The sequence below is a fragment of the Sorex araneus genome, chromosome 8 (assembly GCF_027595985.1).
Source record: "Sorex araneus isolate mSorAra2 chromosome 8, mSorAra2.pri, whole genome shotgun sequence".
Classification (NCBI taxonomy): Eukaryota; Metazoa; Chordata; class Mammalia; order Eulipotyphla; family Soricidae; genus Sorex; species Sorex araneus.
Genome location: NC_073309.1, coordinates 45,915,411 through 45,937,654, shown reverse-complemented (window position 1 = coordinate 45,937,654; position 22,244 = coordinate 45,915,411). Strand labels below are relative to the sequence as shown.

The 22,244-nt window shown below is 59.2% G+C and overlaps 1 protein-coding gene across 1 annotated transcript; it reads left to right on the top strand.

Annotated features, from left to right (window-relative positions):
- The first annotated feature begins 467 nt into the window (after nt 1-467).
- On the top strand, nt 468-21,979 carry ATP1A3 (ATPase Na+/K+ transporting subunit alpha 3). Its single transcript, XM_004620704.3, has 23 exons — nt 468-621; nt 4,159-4,245; nt 4,359-4,418; nt 4,601-4,804; nt 5,747-5,860; nt 5,980-6,114; nt 6,966-7,083; nt 7,207-7,475; nt 10,205-10,403; nt 10,511-10,620; nt 10,730-10,864; nt 12,303-12,495; nt 12,921-13,096; nt 13,190-13,326; nt 14,156-14,306; nt 14,426-14,594; nt 18,719-18,873; nt 18,948-19,071; nt 19,830-19,975; nt 20,401-20,531; nt 20,871-20,972; nt 21,120-21,211; nt 21,561-21,979. Exons 1-23 carry the CDS (start codon nt 616-618, stop codon nt 21,587-21,589), a joined length of 3,042 nt encoding a protein of 1,013 aa, XP_004620761.2. The 5' UTR covers nt 468-615; the 3' UTR covers nt 21,590-21,979.
- Nucleotides 21,980-22,244: the final 265 nt, after the last annotated feature.

Here is a 22,244-nt window from a genome sequence, read left to right as displayed (position 1 = left end):
CTAGGCTGTTCTCTGCGGCACCCCTCTTCCTATGGGATCCTCCTTATCTCCGGTGCCCCCTCCAGCTGCTCAGCCAGAGCAGCCTCCCTGGTAGAATCTCCAGGTCCCCCGCCTCACTGCGGAGCGACGCTCTGGGCCCCCAGACTCAATGCAGTGGGCCTCTGCTCCCCTCCCCCCACCCTGGCCAAACCTCTCGGTGGCCCCCTCTTTTTCTGGCCCGACCCTACAATGAAGGGATGCCGAGCTTCTCTTTCCGCGCCCTGCTCGTCGGCGGCGCCACCACCCCACCTTGCGGGGGTCTCGGGGATCCCCCCCCCCTCCCGCAGCGCTTCCCTTTCCAGCAGGCACTTTGCGGAGGGGCAGGGGCGGGGGCGGGGAGGACAGCTGCAGTACCGGGGGCGGAGCCGGGGCCGTCCATCAGCGCGGCGGCGCCGCTGATTGGCCGCCGCGGCCCCCCCGTTGGCGCGGGCATATGAGGAGGCGTCGGCTACGGCGCCGCAGACTCCGCACGGCCGGGCTGACTGCCGGACAGACGCGCGGACCGAGCCCGCCTGAGGCCCCTGCCCCGGCCCCGCGCCGCCTGCCCGCGCGCCTCTCGCCCCCGCAGCCGCCAAGATGGGGGTAGGTGCCCTGGTCGGCCGGAGCGTGCACGACCCGGACGCTCCGGTGACATTGGGTGTATGCGGGAGGCCGGGCTGCGGGGTGGGGGGCGCGCGGGGATCCCGCGTGCAGCCCACCCGGCCCGGCCGTCTGCATGTGTGCGGGGGGTGGCGCGGGGGTGCGGCGCGGGCTGGCGGGTCTTTGTGTATGGAATGCGCGCGGGCACCCCGGCCGGCCCTGTGCGTGGCATGCTCGCTCGTGTGCGTGTGTGTGCGCGCGCCAGCCCCTGCCCGCCGCTTGCCTTCGTGGGACCCCGCTGGTGTTTGTCCGCAGCGCGCGCGCGCGCGCGCGCGCGTGTGTGTGTGTGTGTGTAAGGGGGGATCTGCGGTGCGCAAGTCCCCTTGGCGGCGTCCCTGGCCAGGTGGGGACAGGTCCAGGCTTGGGGGCCCACGCCGGATGACCTCTCGGTCTCCTTCCAGACCTGGAGAGGGGCGCTCCGCAGTGCGGCGCCGCTCGCGGCGGCCCTGTGCAGTCAGCCCCTAACCTGGGGCACAGACAGGGCTGGGGGCTGGGCAGCGCAGGAGGAGCGCCCCCCCCCCCCCGTGCCAGTGTGGGGCTGTCGTGGTCGCGGGCGTGCATGCCTCGCGTTGCCCTTGCCTGTGTCTCCGTGTGTCCTTGTCTGTCTGTGAGTCTCTCCAGCAGATGCCGCCTCCTTCCCCGGCTGACCACCTGACCCCCAGCTGCAGCCCCGGATCCTCCCTCCCGTCTGGGGCAGGGCCGCGGGGTGGGCGAGAGGGGGAAGGCGGTGGGTGGGCTGGAGAGAGAACGTCGGGGTGGAAGGGGGGAGGCGGGGAGGGGGGAAGATGGCGGATGAGGGCTGATGGGTCTGGGATGGGGGGGGTGGCGCTGCTGCCGGGGAGGGCGGAGGGGCGAGGAAGGAAGGGGAAGTGGGGAGGCAGCCACGGCCTCCAGGTAAGTGGGATGGAGGAACGGGAAGCTGTGGGCAGGGTGGAGGCCGAATGTTTGCGAGAAAGGACGGGAGGAGGGTCTTTGGGGAAGGAAATGAAGGAAGGAGGCGGGGGTGCTCCTGGGGAGAGAAATCAGGTCCTTCAGAGACAGACGCTGTGACAGACTCACAGACAGGGATAAGAAGAGAAACAGGGATGTGGAGACGAAGAGAGAAACTGAGGCTGAGACGTGAGCTTCGCCTCAAGGATGGGCACGGCTGCATGCCCTGCAGAGGAAGTGGTTCCCAGATGACCGCCCCAGACACCCGAGGGGGGTGGAGGAGCTGCGGGAGAGGGCGGGCGGGCGGGCGGGCAGGCGACTGCTCGGAACATGGCAGGAGCTGCAGAGGCGGCCGCAGCCAGACAGGCGTGTCCCCCACCCTCGGAGGCGCTCCCGCCCGCTGTGTGCCCATCTGGGCCCCCTGCCTTGACTGGGGAAGCCTCGGCGCCCCTCGGACAGATGGAAACTTGCCCCCAAGGGAGTCTGGGCATGGCAAGGGCGATCGGGAGCCACTGTCACCCACCAGGGCTGGGCGTCCCTGAGCCCTCCCCGCTCCGCCCCAGGAACCCTTCCCCCAGCCCTCCTCCCTCACACCCAGGACTAATTCCTTCCTCCCTCCTCCCTCACACCCAGGAATCTATTCCCTCCCCCCTCACACCCGAGAATCTACCCCCTACCCCCTCAGACCCAAGCATCCATCCCCTCCTCAATCAGACCAGAGATCCATGCCCCAGCTTCCTCCCTCATACCCCTCCTCCTTAGACTAGGGGTCCCTCCCCCAGTCCTCCCTCAGACCAGGATCCAGCCCCAACCCCTCCTCCCTCAGACCCAGTATCCAGACTCAGCCCCTCCTGCCTCAGACCCCAGGGCCCAGGCCTGGCTCCATAGAGCCTGGAGTCTCAGCTTCCCAGGCCTCCCAAAGTCCCCCCCCTCCCAAGGTGCCCCCGCTTTCTCTCCTGTTCCTGGAAGTCGCTGTTCCATCTCTGCCCTGCCACCGCCCGCATTTCTCTGCTCTGGCCCTTGACCATCTCCACATCTGCCCATGCTCTCCTGAGGCTCCGGCGCCTCTGGGCTGGGGCTGGCGTGTCGTCTGTGTCGTGCCTGTGACAGACGCAGTGCTGCTGCAGGGCTGGCAGGGGGCCAAGCCTCCCTCCCACCCCCGACACCCCTGGGGTTCAGCCTGCAGGTCTGGGGGCCTGCGCAGGCAGCCAGGCCCTGCACAAGGTCACGCGGGGATTAGCGCGAGCTGAGCTGCCTGCACTGGGATCCCGGCTTGGCCCCCGGCCAGCAGGGCTGGCCAGTGGCCTCACCCCAGCATCCCCATCAGTCCCAGGCCCGTGAAGCCTGAGTTTTCATTTCTCCCCTTCACACTAACAGCCAGTTCAAGCCAGGCCTGGCGTCTGTACCCTGAATCCTTGCCAACCCCCACACTGTCATCCAGATCTCCGAGGGTGCAGGTGTCCCCTCCCTCGTTCAACCCTGTAGCTGCCCCCACCCACCCACCCACCAGGGCCCACGGCTGGTCAGTCTGAGCCGTCAGGACTGGCGACAGGTCCAGCCAGGCCATATCCCATTCCCACCTGGCCTTCGTCCCCACTGGAGCAAACCTTCCTCTCCATTTCTGCCAGGCCTAGAGGGTCTCTTGAGATTTGCTGAGTCCCTAGTAAGATGGAGACTGGGACCTTTTCAGCGCAGGGAAAGAGCTGGGAGAGCGATAGAGGTAGGGGATGGGATGGAAGCACCCTGAGGGTACAGACAGCAGCAGGACCCAGAGGGAGGAGGCAGAGGAAGCCAGGGCTCCGAGAAGAGATGGTTGAATCGGGAGAGACACTGAAGGGAAGAAAAGCAGTTGGGAGCAGGAGATGGACAGGAGGATAGACAGGCAGAGGAAACGGTGACAAAAGACCCTGACATGGACCCTCTTGACATTCCGAAGCTCTGAGAGCGCAGCCAGACTCGGGGAGAGAGTTCCAGGGACAGAGATGGACACTGCGCACTAGAGACAGACGCAGGGGAGAGGCAGAAGCGTGGAGATTCCAGCAGCCTGACAGCAGGCACAGACGAGGGAGAGAAGCAGCCAGAAAGATAGCAAAGCACCTGGGGACGTGGGGCTGAGAGATTAGGAGGAACCAAGGGCAAATCAGAGCAGAGGAAGGCTCAGAGGGGCCGAGAGCACAGCGGACAAGATGCTTGCCCGGCATGCAGCCAACTCTGGTTCCATCCCTGGCATCAACCAATGGTCCCCCCCAGACACCGCCCCACTGAGCATGGCCCAGAAACAAAAGAAAACAAGAAAAGCGGGTCCAGAGACCTGGAGGGACAGACCATGAGACAACAGACAGCAAGAGAGATGTGCAGGGAAGAGGGAGTGCGCTCGGGGCCAAGGGCACCCGGCCGAACTCAGTGATGCTCAGAGACGAGACCCAGGCGACTGTGAGGAGAGATGCCCTGGCCGGCTGAGAGTGGGGCGTGGAGGGCTGGAGCCCCCCTGTCACCCCTTCTCGCCCGCAGTCTGGTGGCTCTGACAGCTATCGTGTCGCCACCTCGCAGGACAAGAAAGATGACAAGAGCTCGCCCAAGAAGGGCAAGGCCACCAAGAGCCGGGACATGGATGACCTCAAGAAGGAGGTGGCTATGGTAAGCCCTGCCCCCTGCCCCTGGCACCACCTCCCCGCCCTATCCACGGCTCCCCACTTCTGTCCCTCCCCCACACCCCCACTCACCTGCCTACCCCACACTCCTGTTCACAGACAGAGCACAAGATGTCAGTGGAAGAGGTGTGCCGGAAGTACAACACAGACTGCGTGCAGGTGCGTGGGCCTGAGGGGGGAGGCAGGGGATGAAACCTGGGTCTGAGGGGGGAGGCTGGGAATAGATCCCAGGTCTGAGGGAGGAGGCCCTGGAATGTGAATCCCTGAAGGGCTGGGAGGGGACTTGGAAAGTGGGTGCAGGGTTATTCTGAGGGTTCCTATATGAGTCTCGTGTCCCCCAGGGTCTGACCCACAGCAAAGCTCAGGAGATCCTGGCCCGGGACGGGCCGAACGCGCTCACCCCACCCCCCACCACTCCCGAGTGGGTCAAGTTCTGCCGTCAGCTCTTCGGGGGTTTCTCCATCTTGCTGTGGATCGGGGCCATCCTCTGCTTCCTGGCCTACGGCATCCAGGCGGGCACCGAAGACGACCCATCTGGCGACAACGTGAGTGCCAGGCCGGGAGTCTGGGAACACACAGACCCTCCCTCTCCCCATCCTTCAGCCTTTCCCAAAACTGCTCTCCTGCCTTCCCTCATCTCCCAGTCACAATGCCCCAGTAGAGAACCAAAGGGACGCACAAGCAGGGCAAGGCTCAGAGAGGCTCTGGGGGTTGGTTATCCAGGGTCACACAGCAAGGATGAATAGGCACACCATCCCAAAGGGGTGTGCCTGAGGGACAGACACCACCAGGTGGTCGTGAATGGAACTTCGAGATGCATGAGGAGCAGCCACTGACCCGGGACCATCTCGGTGGGTGCCCAAGGGCATGCCTGCACCAAGGACACCGACGCCACCCCGGGTGCCTACACCAGCATAGAGGGACACGAGACTCCCATGCATCAGTTTGCCAGAGAGACACGAGCACGGAGCACAGGGTTCTCTCTCAGAAAGGAACACCCCTGATGACAGATGACCGGAGTTTCAGACTCACACAGACCACCAGAGAGAGAGAGAGGCAGACAGACAGACAGACAGACAGAGCTCCACCTACAGATGCAGACACTCCCGACAGACACCCACACAGCCAGACGACAGCACACACACCCAGATTCCCCGGCACGGGCTGAGGAGATAGGACGGCAGGGAGGGCATTTGCCTGACAAGCAGCCAGCCCTGATTGGATCCCTGGCACCACACGGGGTCCCCCACGCCCCACCAGGAGTAAATCCAGAGTACCCCCGGGTATGGCTCAGAAGCAAACAAACAAATTCCACCAGCTTCTCCAACAGGGCCAGACAGACAAACACGCAGAGCAGAGAGATGAAGATTGAGACACAGACCCACGCTGTGCCCAGCCCGGCAGGGAGATGAGGAGACAAAAGCAAAGCTTTCTCCCTAGGGCCCCCCAGAGTTCCTGGTAGGCCGTGACCTTGTGTCTCTCCACAGCTGTACCTGGGCATTGTGCTGGCCGCCGTGGTCATCATCACCGGCTGCTTCTCCTACTACCAGGAGGCCAAGAGCTCCAAGATCATGGAGTCCTTCAAGAACATGGTTCCCCAGGTGTGGGCAGACTCCAGTTGAGGGGGGGCGGTGGCTGAGGCTGACCAGTGGGTAAAGTCGGCTCCAGGGACCCTGAGCAGCAGCCGGGGAGGTGACATCATGGCTTTATCCTCCCCCAGCAAGCCCTGGTGATCCGGGAAGGGGAAAAGATGCAGGTGAATGCCGAGGAGGTGGTCGTCGGGGACCTGGTGGAGATCAAGGGCGGAGACCGAGTCCCGGCCGACCTGCGCATCATCTCGGCTCACGGCTGCAAGGTGGGCCAGGCCGGGCCAGAGCTGCCCCTCGGAGTAGGCCAAGAATACAGGCCCCAGCAAAGGGGTCCAGGGACGGGAGCCATAGTACAGTGGGGAGGGCGTTTGCCTTGCACACGCCTAACCCGGGTTCGATCCCTCGTATCCCAATATGGCTTCCCAAGCACTGCCAGGAACAATTTGAGCTCAGAGCCAGGATGACCTGAGCAGCGTGGTACTTATACTCAAAAAGGAAAAAATAAAAAGAAAAGAAAAAAAGAATAGGGCTCTATCACCCAATTTCCTCCCAGGAGTCCACCCCAGTCCCCTCCTCTTTCAGACCCAGGGTCCAGCCCAGTCCCTCCGCCCTCAGACTCAGGGATCCAGCTCAGTCTCTTTTCCCTCAGATTTCAGGGGTCCAGCGCAGTCCCTCCTCCCTCAGATCCTGGGGTCCATCCCCAGCCCCTCCTCCCTCAGACCCGGAGGACTGCACCCACCCCTACCTTCATGAATGCAACCTCCGGCCAGAGGTCTACAGATTCCGACTACAGTGGAGTCTCCTCCAGCCTGCCCTCACAGCCCAGCTGTGCACTGAGCCTTCTCTCTCTCTCTCTCTCTCTCTCTCTCTCGCTCTCTCTCGCTCTCTCTCCTCTCTCTCTCCTCTCTCTCTCTCCTCTTTCTCTCCTCTCCCTCGTGCTCTCTCACTCCTCTTTCTCTCCTCTCTCTCTCCCTCTTGCTCTCTCTCACGCTCTCTCCTCTCTCTTTCTCCTCTCTCTCTCCTCTCTCTCCTCTCTCACTCTCTCTCTCGCTCTCTCTCTGTCTGTCTGTCTCTCTGTCTCTCTGTCTCTCTCTATCTCTCTCCCCTGTCGCTGCAGGTGGACAACTCCTCACTGACTGGCGAGTCTGAGCCACAGACCCGTTCTCCTGACTGCACGCACGACAACCCCCTGGAGACCCGCAACATCACCTTCTTCTCCACCAACTGTGTGGAAGGTGAGGTGGGCACCATGGGGGCCCACAGGGGGCCGAGCCCCCCTGCCAGAGACAACAACTGTGGGGCTGTGGGCCCTCCCTGAGCCCAGCCACCCCCTCAGACCGATCCCCTCTGGCCCACAGGCACTGCTCGGGGCGTGGTGGTGGCTACCGGGGACCGCACGGTCATGGGCCGCATCGCCACCCTGGCCTCGGGGCTGGAGGTGGGCAAGACGCCCATCGCCATCGAGATTGAGCACTTCATCCAGCTCATCACTGGCGTGGCCGTCTTCCTGGGCGTCTCCTTCTTCATCCTCTCCCTCATCCTTGGCTACACCTGGCTGGAGGCTGTCATCTTCCTCATCGGCATCATCGTGGCCAATGTGCCCGAGGGTCTGCTGGCCACTGTCACTGTAAGACCCACACCCCCGTATCTGATGAGGGAGGCCAGGGTCAGAGGGAGGAGGGCCCCAGACCCCCCAATTCTGAGTTTGAAGGAGGAGCCTGAGGGAGGAAGACACGGGACCTGCCAGTCTAAAGGAGGAGGCCCTACTAGTGGGAGGAGGAAGGAGTTGGAGCAGGGGGGAGGAAGCTGGACAGTGAGGGGAGCTTGCGAAGGGGGAGGGAACTGGGGCAGGGGAGAAGGATCAGGGGAGGGACTTGGAAGGCAGGGGAGGGAGCTGGGGCAAGGGGCTGGGCGGCAGGGATTTGATAAGTAATTTGGTTGCTGAAGGCTCAACCTCTCACTGCTTAACTGAGGAGGATCCTGGCACCCAAGTGCTCCTCCGACCAATCAGCAGATCGGAGCCAGCCAGAGACCCTACAGGGCTCAAGGCACTTGCCTTGCATAAGTCCAACCCTGGTTCGATCTCCAGCACGACATAGGGTCCCCCAAAGCACCACTAAGAGGGACCCCTGAGCACAGAGCCAGGAATAGTCTCTGAGCTATGGCCCCCAAACCAAACCAAATTGAAACAAGCAAATCTGAAACATTGTAAGGCCTTAGCGTTCCTGGTTCTTTTGTGGTTCTCTCACTTTCTCCATAAGCTCTCAGAAGTGTTCATAAAGCGCCCGGGAGAGGAGGCCAAGGGCTGGAGTGCACAGGCCCGGCCCTATCCCTGCCTCCACACGTCCTCCTGTGCCTGGTGGCCCCCATTACCTCTGGGATTCCTGCCCCCCACAATTAACAAGCCAACAAAGGTGTTATATTTGTGAAAGAAGAAAAGAGCCCCTCCTGCTGCCCAGCCCCAGTCCACTCAGTTGCAGCCGATGTGGGCATCTGGCTCTGTATGTGAGTGTGTATGTGTGTGTGTATGTTTTGCGTGTGAATGTGTGTGTGGAGAGTGTGAGTGTATGTGTGTATGGAGAGAGTGTTATGGAGATTGTGTGTGTGAGTGTGTGTGTGGAGAGTGTGTGAGAGTATGTGTGGAGTGTGTGAAAGTGTGTGGAGTGTGTGAGTACATGTGTGTGTATGGAGAGTGTGTGTATGTGTGTGTGTGTGTGTGAGAGAGAGTGTGTGTGTGTGTGTGTGTGTGTGTGTGTGTGAGAGAGAGAGAGAGAGAGAGAGAGAGAGAGATGCTGGTGATGCCGTTTCCAGGGTACAAAATTGGGACCATCCTCGGCTCACCGTCCTGTTCCTCCACTCTGTTACTTCACAGAGCCTGCAAATTTATCCCTATTAGCCCACTCAGTACTACTCTAAATTTTTTTTAAAAAGGCTTTTTTACAGGGGCCAGAGAGATAGTCCAGCAGGTAAGGTGTGAGTAAGGTGCTTAGCTTGCATGCAGCCAACTCCGGTGCCTCCCCCTCTCCCCCAAAAAAAGGCTTCTTCAGGTCCAGGGAGAGGGCTGAGTGCCAGAGCACCTGCTCTGCATGCAGGAACCCTGGGTTCGGTCTCATACCACATGGTCCTACCAGCACAGCGAGGAGTGACCCCCCCAGACATGCTGGGTATGGCCGTGAAACAAATAGACTTTTTAACTTAATATGCACAATATGTACACAGTGTACAATCAGGATTGTCCCCTTCTGAGTCCAGGTGGAGAGGACATAATACCCAGGCTAGCCAGACCTCAGCCAGCCCCTGTCCCCTAGTCTGAAGGGACTCCTATAATGATTGTGCCAGGGTGCTGTGGGTCAAACCCAGGGCCTTGCACATGGAGGCTCATGCTATGCCGCTGAGCCCGGCCTCGATCCCAGCTTCTAGCAGAGCCAATAACGTGGCCCTTTCCATCCTTCATGGGAATACGTCATGAATACTGGTTTCTGGCCCTTTTGGTTCAGAGGATCCCAGGGCAGGACCTGGCAGGATAGTCCCGTGCTCAGGCTGGGACCCACCCATGCACTGGTGAGCATTAGGGTTTGGGGGGTTGTTCTGTTTTGGGGTCACACCAAGTGATGCTCATCTGGGAGCAGGCAGTATTGGGGACCTGATCTGGGTTGATCCACGTGGATGAACCCTATGATTTCTCTCCCCGCCCTGTGTGTTAGAAATTTATCTGTTTTTCCTTGGTTTGGTTTTAGGGTCACACCCGGCAATGCTCAGGGGTTACTCCTGGCTCTGCACTCATAGATTACTCCTGGAGGTGCTCGGGGGACCATACGGGATGCCGGGGATTGAACCTGGGTCAGCCGCGTGCAACGCAGACGCCCTACCCGCTGTGCTGTCACTCCAGCCCCAGAAACTTATCCCTGTAGTTGAGGCTCCCGGAGCTTAGTTCTCAGATTCATCCTGTATTTCTCCTTTTCACTCCACCTTCATTCGTTTGTTTTGGGTGGCCACACTTGGGGGAGCTCAGAAGTGGTCTCAATTCAATGTCAGGGCAGGGGGCAGTCACCCCGTGGTGCTTGGGGGGGGTCCATGCAGTACCAGGGATTGAAACCAGGCAAGTGCTTCAGGCATCCGAGCCCCTCTGCCCGGCCCTGTCGTCCATCTTTTATTCCACCAAGTATCTAGGCTGCTGTGAGTGGACAGGGGGTCAGTTTGGGGCCTTTGTGAAATGCTGGTTCCCTGAACATTCTGTCCCCTGTCTGTTGAGTGAGCCCATTCATTCCAGTGGTGTGTCGGGGCCATGCCCGATGCTCTAAGCAGGGCATTTGGGTGACCCCCATCTTCCCCTCCTCTCCCCGTGCCACTCTCCAGGTGTGTCTGACGCTGACCGCCAAGCGCATGGCACGCAAGAACTGCCTGGTGAAGAATCTGGAGGCCGTGGAGACCCTGGGGTCCACATCCACCATCTGCTCCGACAAGACCGGGACCCTCACCCAGAACCGCATGACCGTCGCCCACATGTGGTTTGACAACCAGATCCACGAAGCGGACACCACGGAGGACCAGTCAGGTGAGGGATGGTGGGGAGGGTGTGCCCTGGCAGGGCCCAGAGGCGTCTGGGGTCCCGCACATACCCCCTCCCAGGCTGCTCCCTGCACTGACATCTGCCTCTATCAGGAACCTCATTTGACAAGAGCTCACACACCTGGGTGGCGCTGTCCCACATCGCCGGGCTCTGCAACCGCGCTGTCTTCAAGGGCGGCCAGGACAACATCCCTGTGCTCAAGGTAGACGCAGCTGCTCCCCGCCCACCCCTGCCTGCCCGCCCGCTGCGCTGCTGCCAGCTGCCCTGCCGCAGCTCTCTGACGCCCCTGCTTCCCCCCCCCCCCCCCGCAGAGGGACGTGGCCGGCGATGCCTCTGAGTCTGCCCTGCTGAAGTGCATCGAGTTATCCTCCGGCTCCGTGAAGCTGATGCGGGAACGCAACAAGAAAGTGGCCGAGATCCCCTTCAACTCCACCAACAAGTACCAGGTACCAGGGGCTGCAGCAATAGTACAGCGGGGAGGGCATTTGCTTTGCACACGGCCAACCTGGGTTCAATCCCCGGAATCCCATAGGGTCCCCTGGGTACTGCCAGGAGTGATCCCTAAGTGCAGAGCCAGGAGTAACCCCTGAGCTTGACCCAGGGTGAGGACTAACCCCAAGTGTGACCCCCCAACAAACATACAAACAATATATATGTATATATAAATGAGAACAAAATATAAAATCTGGGCCAGAGAGATCCAACACGGGGAAGGTGCTCCCCTTTCTGGAACAGTGCCAGGCTGTTTCCAATGAGGTTGCACCATTTTCTACGGACTCACTTTATTATTATCTATGGACTCATTTAATTTGGTTTTGGTATCACTCTGGGCTGCGTGATCAGGTATCACACCTGGCAGTGCTCAGGGACTATATGAGATGCTGGGGATCGAATGAGGGCAGCTGCAGCCACATGCGAGACAGTGCCTTGAACACTGCACCATCTCTTTGGCCATGCTACTCACATTTTTTTTTGGGGGGGTGTCGCTTTTGGGCCACACCCAGCAATGCTTATAGCTTACTCCTAGGTAAGCATCTTACCCACTCTACTATCTCGCCAGCCCCCTCACTTTTTTTTTAAAGATCCTTTTGATATCAGGAGGTCGCAGGGAGAGAGGGGCCACTGTGAGCTGGGGAGGGCAGAAATGTGGGTGTAATGGGGAGGCCCCGCAATGGTCCAGGTGAGTGGAAGGGCAGCAGGAGCGGGGGAGAAGGTGTCAGAATCAAGTGTATTTTGTTGGTGAGCAGAGCAGAGACTCTGATGGGCTGGTGTGGGATGGGAGAATATCAAGAAAGTGGAGAGACAGAGACAGAGACAGACGAGTCCTCATCCTCAGATGGTGGAACACAGAGAGGCAGAAATGTCTGGGAGCTCAGAAACTGTGGGGAGAAGCAGGAAATGATCCCTGGGATAGAGCGATGCGTGCTGGGCCGGGATGGGGCTCACTGGGCGAGCACTTGCCTTGTATGGGTGAGGAGCTGGGGAATGGGCCAAAGGGGTAGTAGAGCCTCTAGTTTGAGCCTGCAGGATCCTTCAAGCACTACCAGATCTGGGGCCTCCTCCCCCGCCAAAAAATGTTTGGGCAGGGGTGAAAGCGATAGTCCAGTGGGTAGGGCGTTTGCCTTGCACATGGCTGACCTGGGTTCAGTCCCCAGCATCCCATAGGGTCGCCTGAGCACTGCGAGGAGTAATCCCTGAGTGCTGAGCCAGGAGTTACCCCTGAGCATCGCCAGGTGTAGCCCCTAAACAAACAAAAAAAAAAACAAAACATTTGGGCAGTATTCTTTGGGGAAGCCAGTCCTGTGGTGGCCCCCACGGCTCTGCAGGGGTGCAGGGGCCACCCCGTCCCGCGGTGGATGCAGGCTGCCTCTGCTCTGCCTGCAGCTCTCCATCCATGAGACTGAGGACCCCAACGACAACCGCTACCTGCTGGTGATGAAGGGCGCCCCCGAGCGCATCCTGGACCGCTGCGCCACCATCCTGCTGCAGGGCAAGGAGCAGCCGCTGGACGAGGAGATGAAGGAAGCATTCCAGAACGCTTACCTGGAGCTCGGCGGCCTGGGCGAACGAGTGCTGGGTGTGCACTGGGCTGAGGCTGGGCCAGCTCTGGGCGGGGGGGCCTTGGGGAGTGAGGGAAGGGTCACTTCCTGGGGGTCAGGCTCAGAAAGGGGTGTCCCAAAACAAATGAATTGAGTGTGTGAGTGGATGGATGAGTAAGTGGGGGGATACATGAGTGAGTGAGTGAATGCATGCATGAGGGAATGAATGAATGCATGAGGGAATGAAAGAGTGCATGAGGGAGGGGCCAGATGAGGGAATGGATGACACATGAGTGTATCAGTATATGGGTAAGAGAGAAAGCATCTCTGGGATCTGCGTGTTGACTGACCAGCAGGCCAACTGGGAGACTGGCCACTAGACCTGCAGGCAGTGTGCTGGGGGCACAGGAGGGCCGGAGGGGGAGCTTGGAGCCCTGACACCCCAACCCCGCCTGGCCACCAGGTTTCTGCCATTACTACCTGCCCGAGGAGCAGTTCCCTAAGGGTTTTGCCTTCGACTGCGACGATGTGAACTTCACCACTGATAACCTCTGCTTCGTGGGTCTCATGTCCATGATTGACCCGCCCAGGGCCGCTGTCCCTGACGCGGTGGGCAAGTGCCGAAGTGCGGGCATCAAGGTGAGGCCTCAGGGCCGTGGCGGGGAGGGAGTCAGGGTCGGGGCCTGGGGAACAGCCCAGGAGGCTGGACCAACCCCCCCACCATGCCGGCAGGTCATCATGGTCACTGGCGATCACCCCATCACGGCCAAGGCCATTGCCAAGGGTGTGGGTATCATCTCTGAGGGCAACGAGACGGTGGAGGACATCGCGGCCAGGCTCAACATTCCCGTCAGCCAGGTCAACCCCCGGTGAGCCCCCTGCTCGGGAGGGGCCCCAGGTCCTCACGGGGCCTCCCTGCAGATGGGTCCTGTGTCCCGTTGCTCCCCAGAGGGGTGCATGGGCCACTGTGCAGCAACCAGGTGGGCTCAAGGTAGAGGTTTTCACCCAGCACCCCTATCACAACCTCCCTTCCACGTCCCGCACTCCAAAACCACCTGCTGTTCAGAGAAGGTTCAGGTGCTTATCTTGCATGCGGCTGACCCAGTTCAATTCCTGGCTACTGCATATAGTCCTCGAGCACAGAGCCAGGAGTAGCCCCTGAGCACAAATAAATAAAAACCAGGGGACAGAGTGATAGTACAGCTGGGAGAGCACTTGCCTTGCATGCAGATGACCCCGGTTCGATCCCCAGCACCCCTAGGGTCCTCCAAGCCTTGTCAGGAGTGATCCCTGAGTGCAGAGCCAGGAGTCAGCCCTGAGCACTGCTGAGTGCAGCCCCAAACTCAAACTGAAAAAGAAAAGCTAAATCAAATGACCTGGTACTTCCCAACTGGGGCATCAAAGGGACCCTGGTCTCTGGGTGCCTCCTACCCCTCTGCCAGACTGTGTCCATCCTTCTCTCCTATCTCCAAGCCTCTTCAAGACCATGACCCTTTCTGGATTGTCCCTGAAAGCCCACTGTCCCAGGGTTCTTCCTGGGACTGCCCCCAGCCCCCATCTCTCTCTCTCTCTTTCTCTCTCTCTCTCTCTCTCACTCTCTCTCTCCCCTGTGGGTGCCCGTTCTGAGCACTTTATCTCTGGGCTTTGGGTCTGGCCAGCCGCAGCCCCACCCGCCCTGACCACGCTCCACTTTTTCAGGGACGCCAAGGCCTGTGTGATCCACGGCACCGATCTCAAGGACTTTACCTCGGAGCAGATCGACGAGATCCTGCAGAACCACACAGAGATCGTCTTTGCCCGCACCTCGCCCCAGCAGAAGCTCATCATTGTGGAGGGCTGTCAGAGACAGGTGGGGTGCTCGGGGAGCCTCGGAGCAAGGTCCTGGTGGGGGGGTGCCTGGCACTGTGGGGGGGCGGGGGGAGCACCAGCGACTCGGGCTTCCTCCTCACCCGCTCTTCCTCCATCCAGGGAGCCATCGTGGCCGTGACAGGAGATGGTGTGAACGACTCCCCTGCCCTCAAGAAGGCCGACATTGGCGTGGCCATGGGCATTGCTGGTTCTGACGTGTCCAAGCAGGCGGCAGACATGATTCTGCTCGATGATAACTTCGCCTCCATCGTCACTGGGGTGGAGGAGGGTGAGTCGGTGGCCCTGTCAGTGGGGGCTCCCAAGCCTGACACCCAGGAAGAGCGTGGGCTGGGGGAAACAGGCCAGGGCTTCAGCCACTGACCGTGGGGAGAGCCCTCGAGGCAGGGCAAGACTGATTTGACCCATTTCTGGGTCCACTGTCACCCAGTACAGGCTCAGTCTGGTAGGGGAGACTCTCTTGAAAGCATTTTTAAAATAGGGGCTGCTGGGGCTGGAGCAATAGCACAGCAGGGAGGGTGGTTTGCCTTGCACGCGGCTTAACCAGGTTTGATTCCCAGCATCCCATATGGTCCCCTGAGCACCACCAAAGGTAATTCCTAAGTGCAAAACCAGGAGTAACCCTTGTGCATTGCTGGGTGTGACCCCAAAAGCAAAACTAAATAAAATAAAATAAAATAGGGACTGCTGGGGCTGGAGTGATAGTACAGAGGGTAGGGTGTTTGCCTTGCACACTGCCAACCCAGGTTGGATTCTCTAGTGTCCCATATGGCCCCCTGAGCCCCACCAGGGGTGATCCCTGAACACTAGAGCCAGGAGTAAGTCCAAAAGGGTGGCCTAAAAATCGAAAGAAAAAAAAAAAAGGACTCATATTGCCTAGAGAGGATTCAGGGATGAGGCACTTACTTCAAAGCAGTTGACCCAAATTCCATCTCCAACACCCCATGCAATCACCTGAGTCTACCAGGAGTGATCTCTGAGTGTAGTCAGGAGCAAGCCCTGAGCACAGCTGCCCCCCCAAAAAAAATAAATAAAATAAAATAGGGGCTGGGAGATAGTATTACAGTTAAGGGTGCATACGCCCAACCTGCGTATGGGTCCTCACACTGTTAGTCCCCCTTCATTGCTGCGGTGGCCCAGGGGGTCCCCGGCATCTCAGGGCCCAAGCAATACCACATCCTCAGACCTCTGCATCGAACAACATCCCAGTTGGCTGAAAATTTCCAGTGGGCTCACAGGGCTTCCTGAACATGGGGAGAGTCCCTCCAAAAATGAAAAAAAAGATTTAAAAAAGGTCAGAGATGTAGGAGAGCAGGGAAGGAGCTGGCCTTGCATGCAGCCAGCCCAGGGGCCATCCCTGCCACTGCAGAGGGTCCCCTAACCCCTGCCAGGAGTAAGCCCTAAGGACGGTTGGGTGTGACCCCATCACATCAAAAGAATATCAAAATAAAGTTAAAATAATCCAACCTTGGAGAAGCAGGTAGTCCTGAAGGAACCCTGATGAGGCCACCTCACCGAGCTGGGGCCTGGGGCCAAGGAAGCTTCCAGCACCCACAGGGATCGTGCCCCCTCAAGGCCAGGCTAGAACTGCTCAGAGGAAAGTGTGTGGAGGAGCTGAAGTGAGGGGGGGGTCCCGGCAGCATGGGAGGGGACAGGCGGGCGCCCAAGCCACAGAACCCCCAGCACCGCCTCCCGACAGACCTTCCCAGGGTCACAGATGGCGCTTGCTCCCACTTAATTTTATTCTGGTCATTAAAGCAACTCACGATAATTATAGAACATGTAGAGAAGCATTAAGAAGAAAATTGGCATCACCCGTAACCTCAGCATCCAGAAATAACCACAGTTCATGCTGTGATGCTGCTTTCTTCAGTGTCTCTCGCCCATTTGAAATGTCCCTGGTGGATAAAACAATTGATGATAAGAGAGAATTCAAACAGCAAATTAAATGCCTGGATCCCTTGTCGCCTCACCCCGGGGGAAAGCTGTGGTTAACTCTTCCTTCAGCAGACGCGTTTTCTATGCACACGCTGTGCCCACTCTCACTGGCACACACTGTCACACCGGGCTGACACACTTTGCACAGGTGGAGGGCATCGTGCACGGTGCTAGGAGCTGGAGGCCAAGCTAGGAGGAATGTTTTATGCCTTAAAACATTCAACAACTGGGGCTGGAGCGATAGCACAGTGGGTAGGGCGATAGCACAGTGGGTAGGGCATTTGCCTTGCATGTAGCCGACCCAGGTTTGATTCTCAGCATCCGATATGGTCCCCCCCAAGCACCACCAGGAGTAATTCCTGAGTGCAGAGCCAGGAGTAGTCCCTGAGCATCGCCAGGTGTGAAAAAACATTCAACAACTGGGATCGGAAAGATAATACAGCAGGGAGAGCACTTGCCTTGCACGAAGACTTGGTCTCGATCCCTGGCATCCCATAGGGACCCTGGATCATTGCTAGGTATGGCCCCAAAACAAAAACAAACTAACTAAAAACAAGTTCAGCAGCAACTATGTTTACAAATTGTTTCTAAGAAGGAAGCAGTGGGCAGCCATGATGATGACCAGGGTCCTACCTGGACTGGGTGGATAGAGAAGGTCTCTGAGCAGAAAAACAACACGTATTAGGGAAATGTGCAGAATAGCCTGAGTGAATCCCCGTCTGCCATCCCCAGTTGTGAGAGTGAGCAGGTCATGCTAAACACATTTGATTTCCCTTGACCTGCCCCCCACAAACACACATACAGATTCACACAGAGGCACATTTGAGTAAGCACTAACCCATCAATACTTTAGGATGACACACAGCTAGGTTGTGGAGGCAGTGCCTATTAGGGATACAAAATTGTTGGTGTGATCAGCTGGGCATCTTATTTCATTTCATTTTGTTTGGGGGTTTGGGGGCCATACCTGGTGGTGTCTGGCGGGGGCTCCTTCCAGTTCCATGCTCGCGAGTTGCTCCTGGCAGTCCTAGAGCTCCAACCCTGGCTCCTGCCTGCAAAGCCTCTGCCCCAGCCCCATACTTTTCTGTGATGATGCCGTCCTACTGTCAGATATTCTGTCTTTCTTTTGCGGGGAGGGCAGAGGGGGCTGGCGTATATTCCTGGTGGTGCTCGGGGCACTATACAGTGCTGGGGATCAAACCCAGATTGTGAGGCTGGAGCGATAGCACAGTGGGTAGGGCTTTTGCCTTGCATGCAGCCGACCTGGATTTGGTTCCCAGCATCTCATATGGTCCCCTGTGCACCGCCAGGAGTAATTCCTGAGTGCATGACCCAGGATTAACTGGGTGTGACCCGCTCCTCAAAAAAAAAAAAAAAAAAAAACACCAGATCGTGTGCCTACAAAGCATGCACGCCAACCCTTTGAGCCTGAGCCATCTCCCTGGCCCCTTCATACCCTTTTTTTTTTTTTTTTTTTTTTTTTTTTTTTTTTTTTGCTTTTTGGGTCACACCTGGCAATGCACAGAGGTTACTCCTGGCTCTGCACTCAGGAATCACTCCTGGTGGGCTTGGAGGTCCATGTTGGATGCTGGGACTTGGACCAGGGTTGGCTGCGTGCAGAGCAAGCGCCTTCCCCATTGTACTATCACTCCGACCCCAAGTATTCATTTCTCTTGGGTATAAACCTAGCAGTGAGATCACGGACTCAACAGGGAGGTCAGTCGCCTTGCACATAGCCCACCTGGATTTGATCCTTGGCATTTCATGAAGTCCTCTGAGCCCCCTAGGAGTACTCCGTAGTACAGTAACCCTTGAGCATTACTGGGTGTACCCCCAAATTTTAAAAAAGTTAACATATTGTCAGAGATAAGGTAAAGGAAGGAGGTTGGTTTTCTTTTCTTTTCTTTTCTTTTCTTTTTTTGCCTTTTTGCTTTTTGGGTCACACCCAGCGATGCTCAGGGGTTACTCCTGGCTCTGCACTTAGGAATTACTCCTGGTGTGCTCAGGGGACCATATGGGATGCCAGCTATCAAACCCGGGTCGGCTGCGTGCAAGGCAAATGCCTTACCCACTGTACTATTGCTCTGGCCTGGGTAAAGGAAGGTTTAATAGAAACCACCACGCAGTGTTCAAAGTGTTGTGTCTCAAGAACATTCAAATGGGGGGCTTGGGCAAAAGTCTATACAGAAAGGCAGGTAGGGGCCAGAGATAGCACAGTAGCAAAGGGAGCTTGCCTGGCATTCGGCCAGCCTGGGCTTGATCCTGGCACCCCATAAGATCTCCTGAGCACCTCCAGGAATAATTCCTGAGTGCACAGCCAGGAGTAACCCCTGGGCAATGCTGGGTGTTGTCCGCAAACCAAAAAAGGAAAGATAGGCAGGTAGATGAGGGTTCGGTGGGTGAGGCGGGGGGAGCAGAGGGCTGCGGTGCTTGGGTCTCAGGCTGTTCCTGCCACAGGCCGCCTGATCTTCGACAACCTCAAGAAGTCCATCGCTTACACCCTGACCAGCAACATCCCCGAGATCACGCCCTTCCTGCTGTTCATCATGGCCAACATCCCGCTGCCCCTGGGCACCATCACCATCCTCTGCATCGACCTGGGCACCGACATGGTGAGTCCTGGCCGTGGCCCCGGGTGGGCCCCAGGGCGACCCTCTCCCCAGCTCACCAGCTCATTCCCGGGCAGGTCCCCGCCATCTCCCTGGCCTACGAGGCTGCTGAGAGCGACATCATGAAAAGGCAGCCCAGGAACCCACGCACCGACAAACTGGTGAATGAGAGGCTCATCAGCATGGCCTACGGGCAGATCGGTGAGAACCCCGGGACGGGGACGCCGTGGGTGCTCAGGGGCCCTGAGTCCACTGGACAGACCCCCAAGTAGGACTCGGTACTCACAGAGGGGAGGAGGCACCAAGGGGGGAAGGGGGGTGCAGCACAAGTAGGGTGCACCCAGGGAGCACGTGGCTGAGAGGCAGAACCCACGCGGGTGTCCTCCATGCTCTGCAGGATGGGAAGTTCAGGAGCAGCCTGTGAGGGCCGGGGCGGCTCTAGTCGCTCAGGCAGCCACAGTGCAGGAGGCCAGCACTGCATGGGCCAAGTGCCCCCCAACACACACACACACACACAGAGCCTTTGAATTCTCTCAGGGCAAGAGTGACCCCCAAACTCCCCTCCCTGTTCTCAACCTCCTGTTTGAGTGGGGGTACACAGAGGGTATAGCCCACCCTGAGGGCACCCCAGCCATCCTATCAGGGTTTCTGTGGTGGGGCCAGAGCCCCAGGGAGGTCACTCCTATCGTGGGGACCTATCCAGCTCAAGCTGGGATCATCAGTGAGTTCCTGAGAGACTGGTGGCCCAGGGACATCCAGGTTTTCCATCCAGGGAGAGCCCCCCTTCCCCAAAACACCTGCTGCAGGACACCCATCTGGGGTGCCCAACGCCAAGTGGCACTTCCGGTGACCTCTGGAAGTGCAGTGGTGCTCAGAGAAGCCCAGCGATGCTCAGACCGGAGGACTCAGGTGGCCCGCCAGCCCCTGCAGAGCCTGTCCTCACCTCCCTTCTCCTGTAGGAATGATTCAGGCCCTCGGAGGCTTCTTCTCCTACTTTGTCATCCTGGCGGAAAATGGCTTCCTGCCTAGCAACCTGGTGGGCATCCGGCTGAACTGGGACGACCGCACCATCAATGACCTGGAGGACAGTTATGGACAGCAGTGGGTGAGTGGGCACACCCCGCCCAGTACAGAGGATGCTGGGAGAAAGCCATGCACGCCCCCTACCACCAAGTCTCCTCTGCCCTGCCCATCCTGGGCGTGGTCTCAGCTTCTCCTTTCCCAGCTCGCTGACAGACCCCTCAGGAGGCATCTGGTGGGGTGGAGCTTGTAGAGAACCGAGTTAACCTCTCTCTGCCCTCTTACATCTCCCCGCTCTGCCAGAGACACTGGAGGCCTCCTGGCACTGCCCCCTCCCTGCCCTAAAACCCAGCCACGCTGAGTGTGCTGAGCCCAGCGTGGGATGGGCGTGGCCTGGACGTGGCAGGGCGGAGGCTGAAAGGCTGGACACCTGAGGGGCGTGGCCTGAGCTGATGGGGGGCGTAGGGCGGGGCCAGGGTCCCACTGAGCCCCCATCATCCGTTGTCGCAGACCTATGAGCAGAGGAAAGTGGTGGAGTTCACCTGCCACACGGCCTTCTTCGTGAGCATCGTGGTGGTCCAGTGGGCTGACCTGATCATCTGCAAGACCCGGAGGAACTCGGTCTTCCAGCAGGGCATGAAGTGAGTGCGGCGGGCCAGGCGGCCGCTGTCTGTCCCATCCCTGTGTCTGTCTGCATCTCTCCCGTCTGACTCTGGTTTTGCCTCTCAGTGGTCACATCCGTCCTAGACTCTGACTCTCCCCGGGTGGGGGTGGGGAGGGGCGGATTCCGGGCCCCTTCCTCTCCAGGCTTTCCTGTCTCCATCTCGCTGGGTCTCCCCCGCTTCTCTGCCACTGTCACCCTCTGTCCCCTGTGTCTCAGCCGGTCCACCTCTGGGCGGGTCTGTAGGTGGGTGGGCAAGCAGGATGGGAACACGGGGTCAGGTTCTCTGCACCCACCGCACCCCTACCTGTGCCACCAGGAACAAGATCCTGATCTTCGGCCTGTTTGAGGAGACAGCCCTGGCCGCCTTCCTGTCCTACTGCCCTGGCATGGACGTGGCCCTCCGCATGTACCCGCTCAAGTGAGTGCCCCACCTTCTCAGGTCGCTCTGGATCCCTCCCCTTGCAGGTCCTCATAGCCTGCAGGGGGGTGGGGAGGCTGCTCCCCTGTGGGCACTGGCCATCCGTGACCCACCCCACTCTGACGCCCGCCCTCTCTGCCCCCACAGGCCCAGCTGGTGGTTCTGTGCCTTCCCCTACAGTTTCCTCATCTTCGTCTACGACGAAATCCGCAAACTCATTCTGCGCAGGAACCCCGGGGGTGAGCGGGCAGGCTGGGGGGGTCGCAGGGGGGCGTCTGGGGCAGGGGTGGTTGGGAAAAGTTCTGGGGGTGACTTCTAGGGTGCTAACTATACTCTCTGCCCCCTTCCCTGTGTCTCTGTCCCTGTGTCTCTGTCCCCATGTCTCTGTCCCCGTGGCTCTGTCCTCGTGTCTCTGTCCCCGTGGCTCTGTCCCATGTCTCTGTCCCTGTCACTGTCTCCATGGCTCTGTCCCTGTGTCCCTGCCTCTTCCCTGTGTCCGTGTCCCTCTGTCCCCTTCACTTCCCGCCCACGTGTCTCTCTCCACCTGTGTCCACTTGTCTGTGTCGTCCCGTTTCTGTCTCTCCGCAGGTTGGGTGGAGAAAGAAACCTACTACTGACCTCAGCCCCGCCATATGGCCCGTCTCTTCCCCGCGCCCCATGCCCAGGACAGCCCCCTCCAGTCCCCCGCATTTTGTATTCTGGGGGGAGGGGCCCTCTCTCCCCGTGGCCCCGCCTCGGCCCCCACCCCCTCCAGGTATCTCCCGCCTCTCGCCTCCCTCCCACCTCTGGCTGGCTGCTCGCCCCGCCCCCAGCCCCGCCCCTGGTCCAGGCCCTGCCCCTGGCCCCAGCCCGGCCCCGGCCTCTCTCCTCTCTCTTTTCTGTGTCTGTTTCTCACCTGCTCACCCACTCCCAGCCGCCTCCCTGGGCTCTTTTATACTCCCCCTCACCCCGGCTGACGCCGTCTCTTGGTTCTGGACAATTATCAAATATATCAGTGGGAGAGAGAAGCCATGTGTGTCACGCTTGCTTTCTGGACCTGGGGGTGGGGGTGGGCGTGTGGGCGGGACAGCGTGCCCTGCGCGGGGTGACTCATGCTCCCCCAGAAATGGAGCCTCGCACGAGCTTGGGGAGCCGCAGAGTTGGGAGTCATTGACTCACGGCCTTTTGTTTCGTTTGCAGTGCCGGGGAGTCAAAGTTGGGTCTCGGGGGTGCAGAGTCTACACCGTTGAGCTATTACCCCAGCACCCTGAATTTTGGAAGATGTTTTGGTTT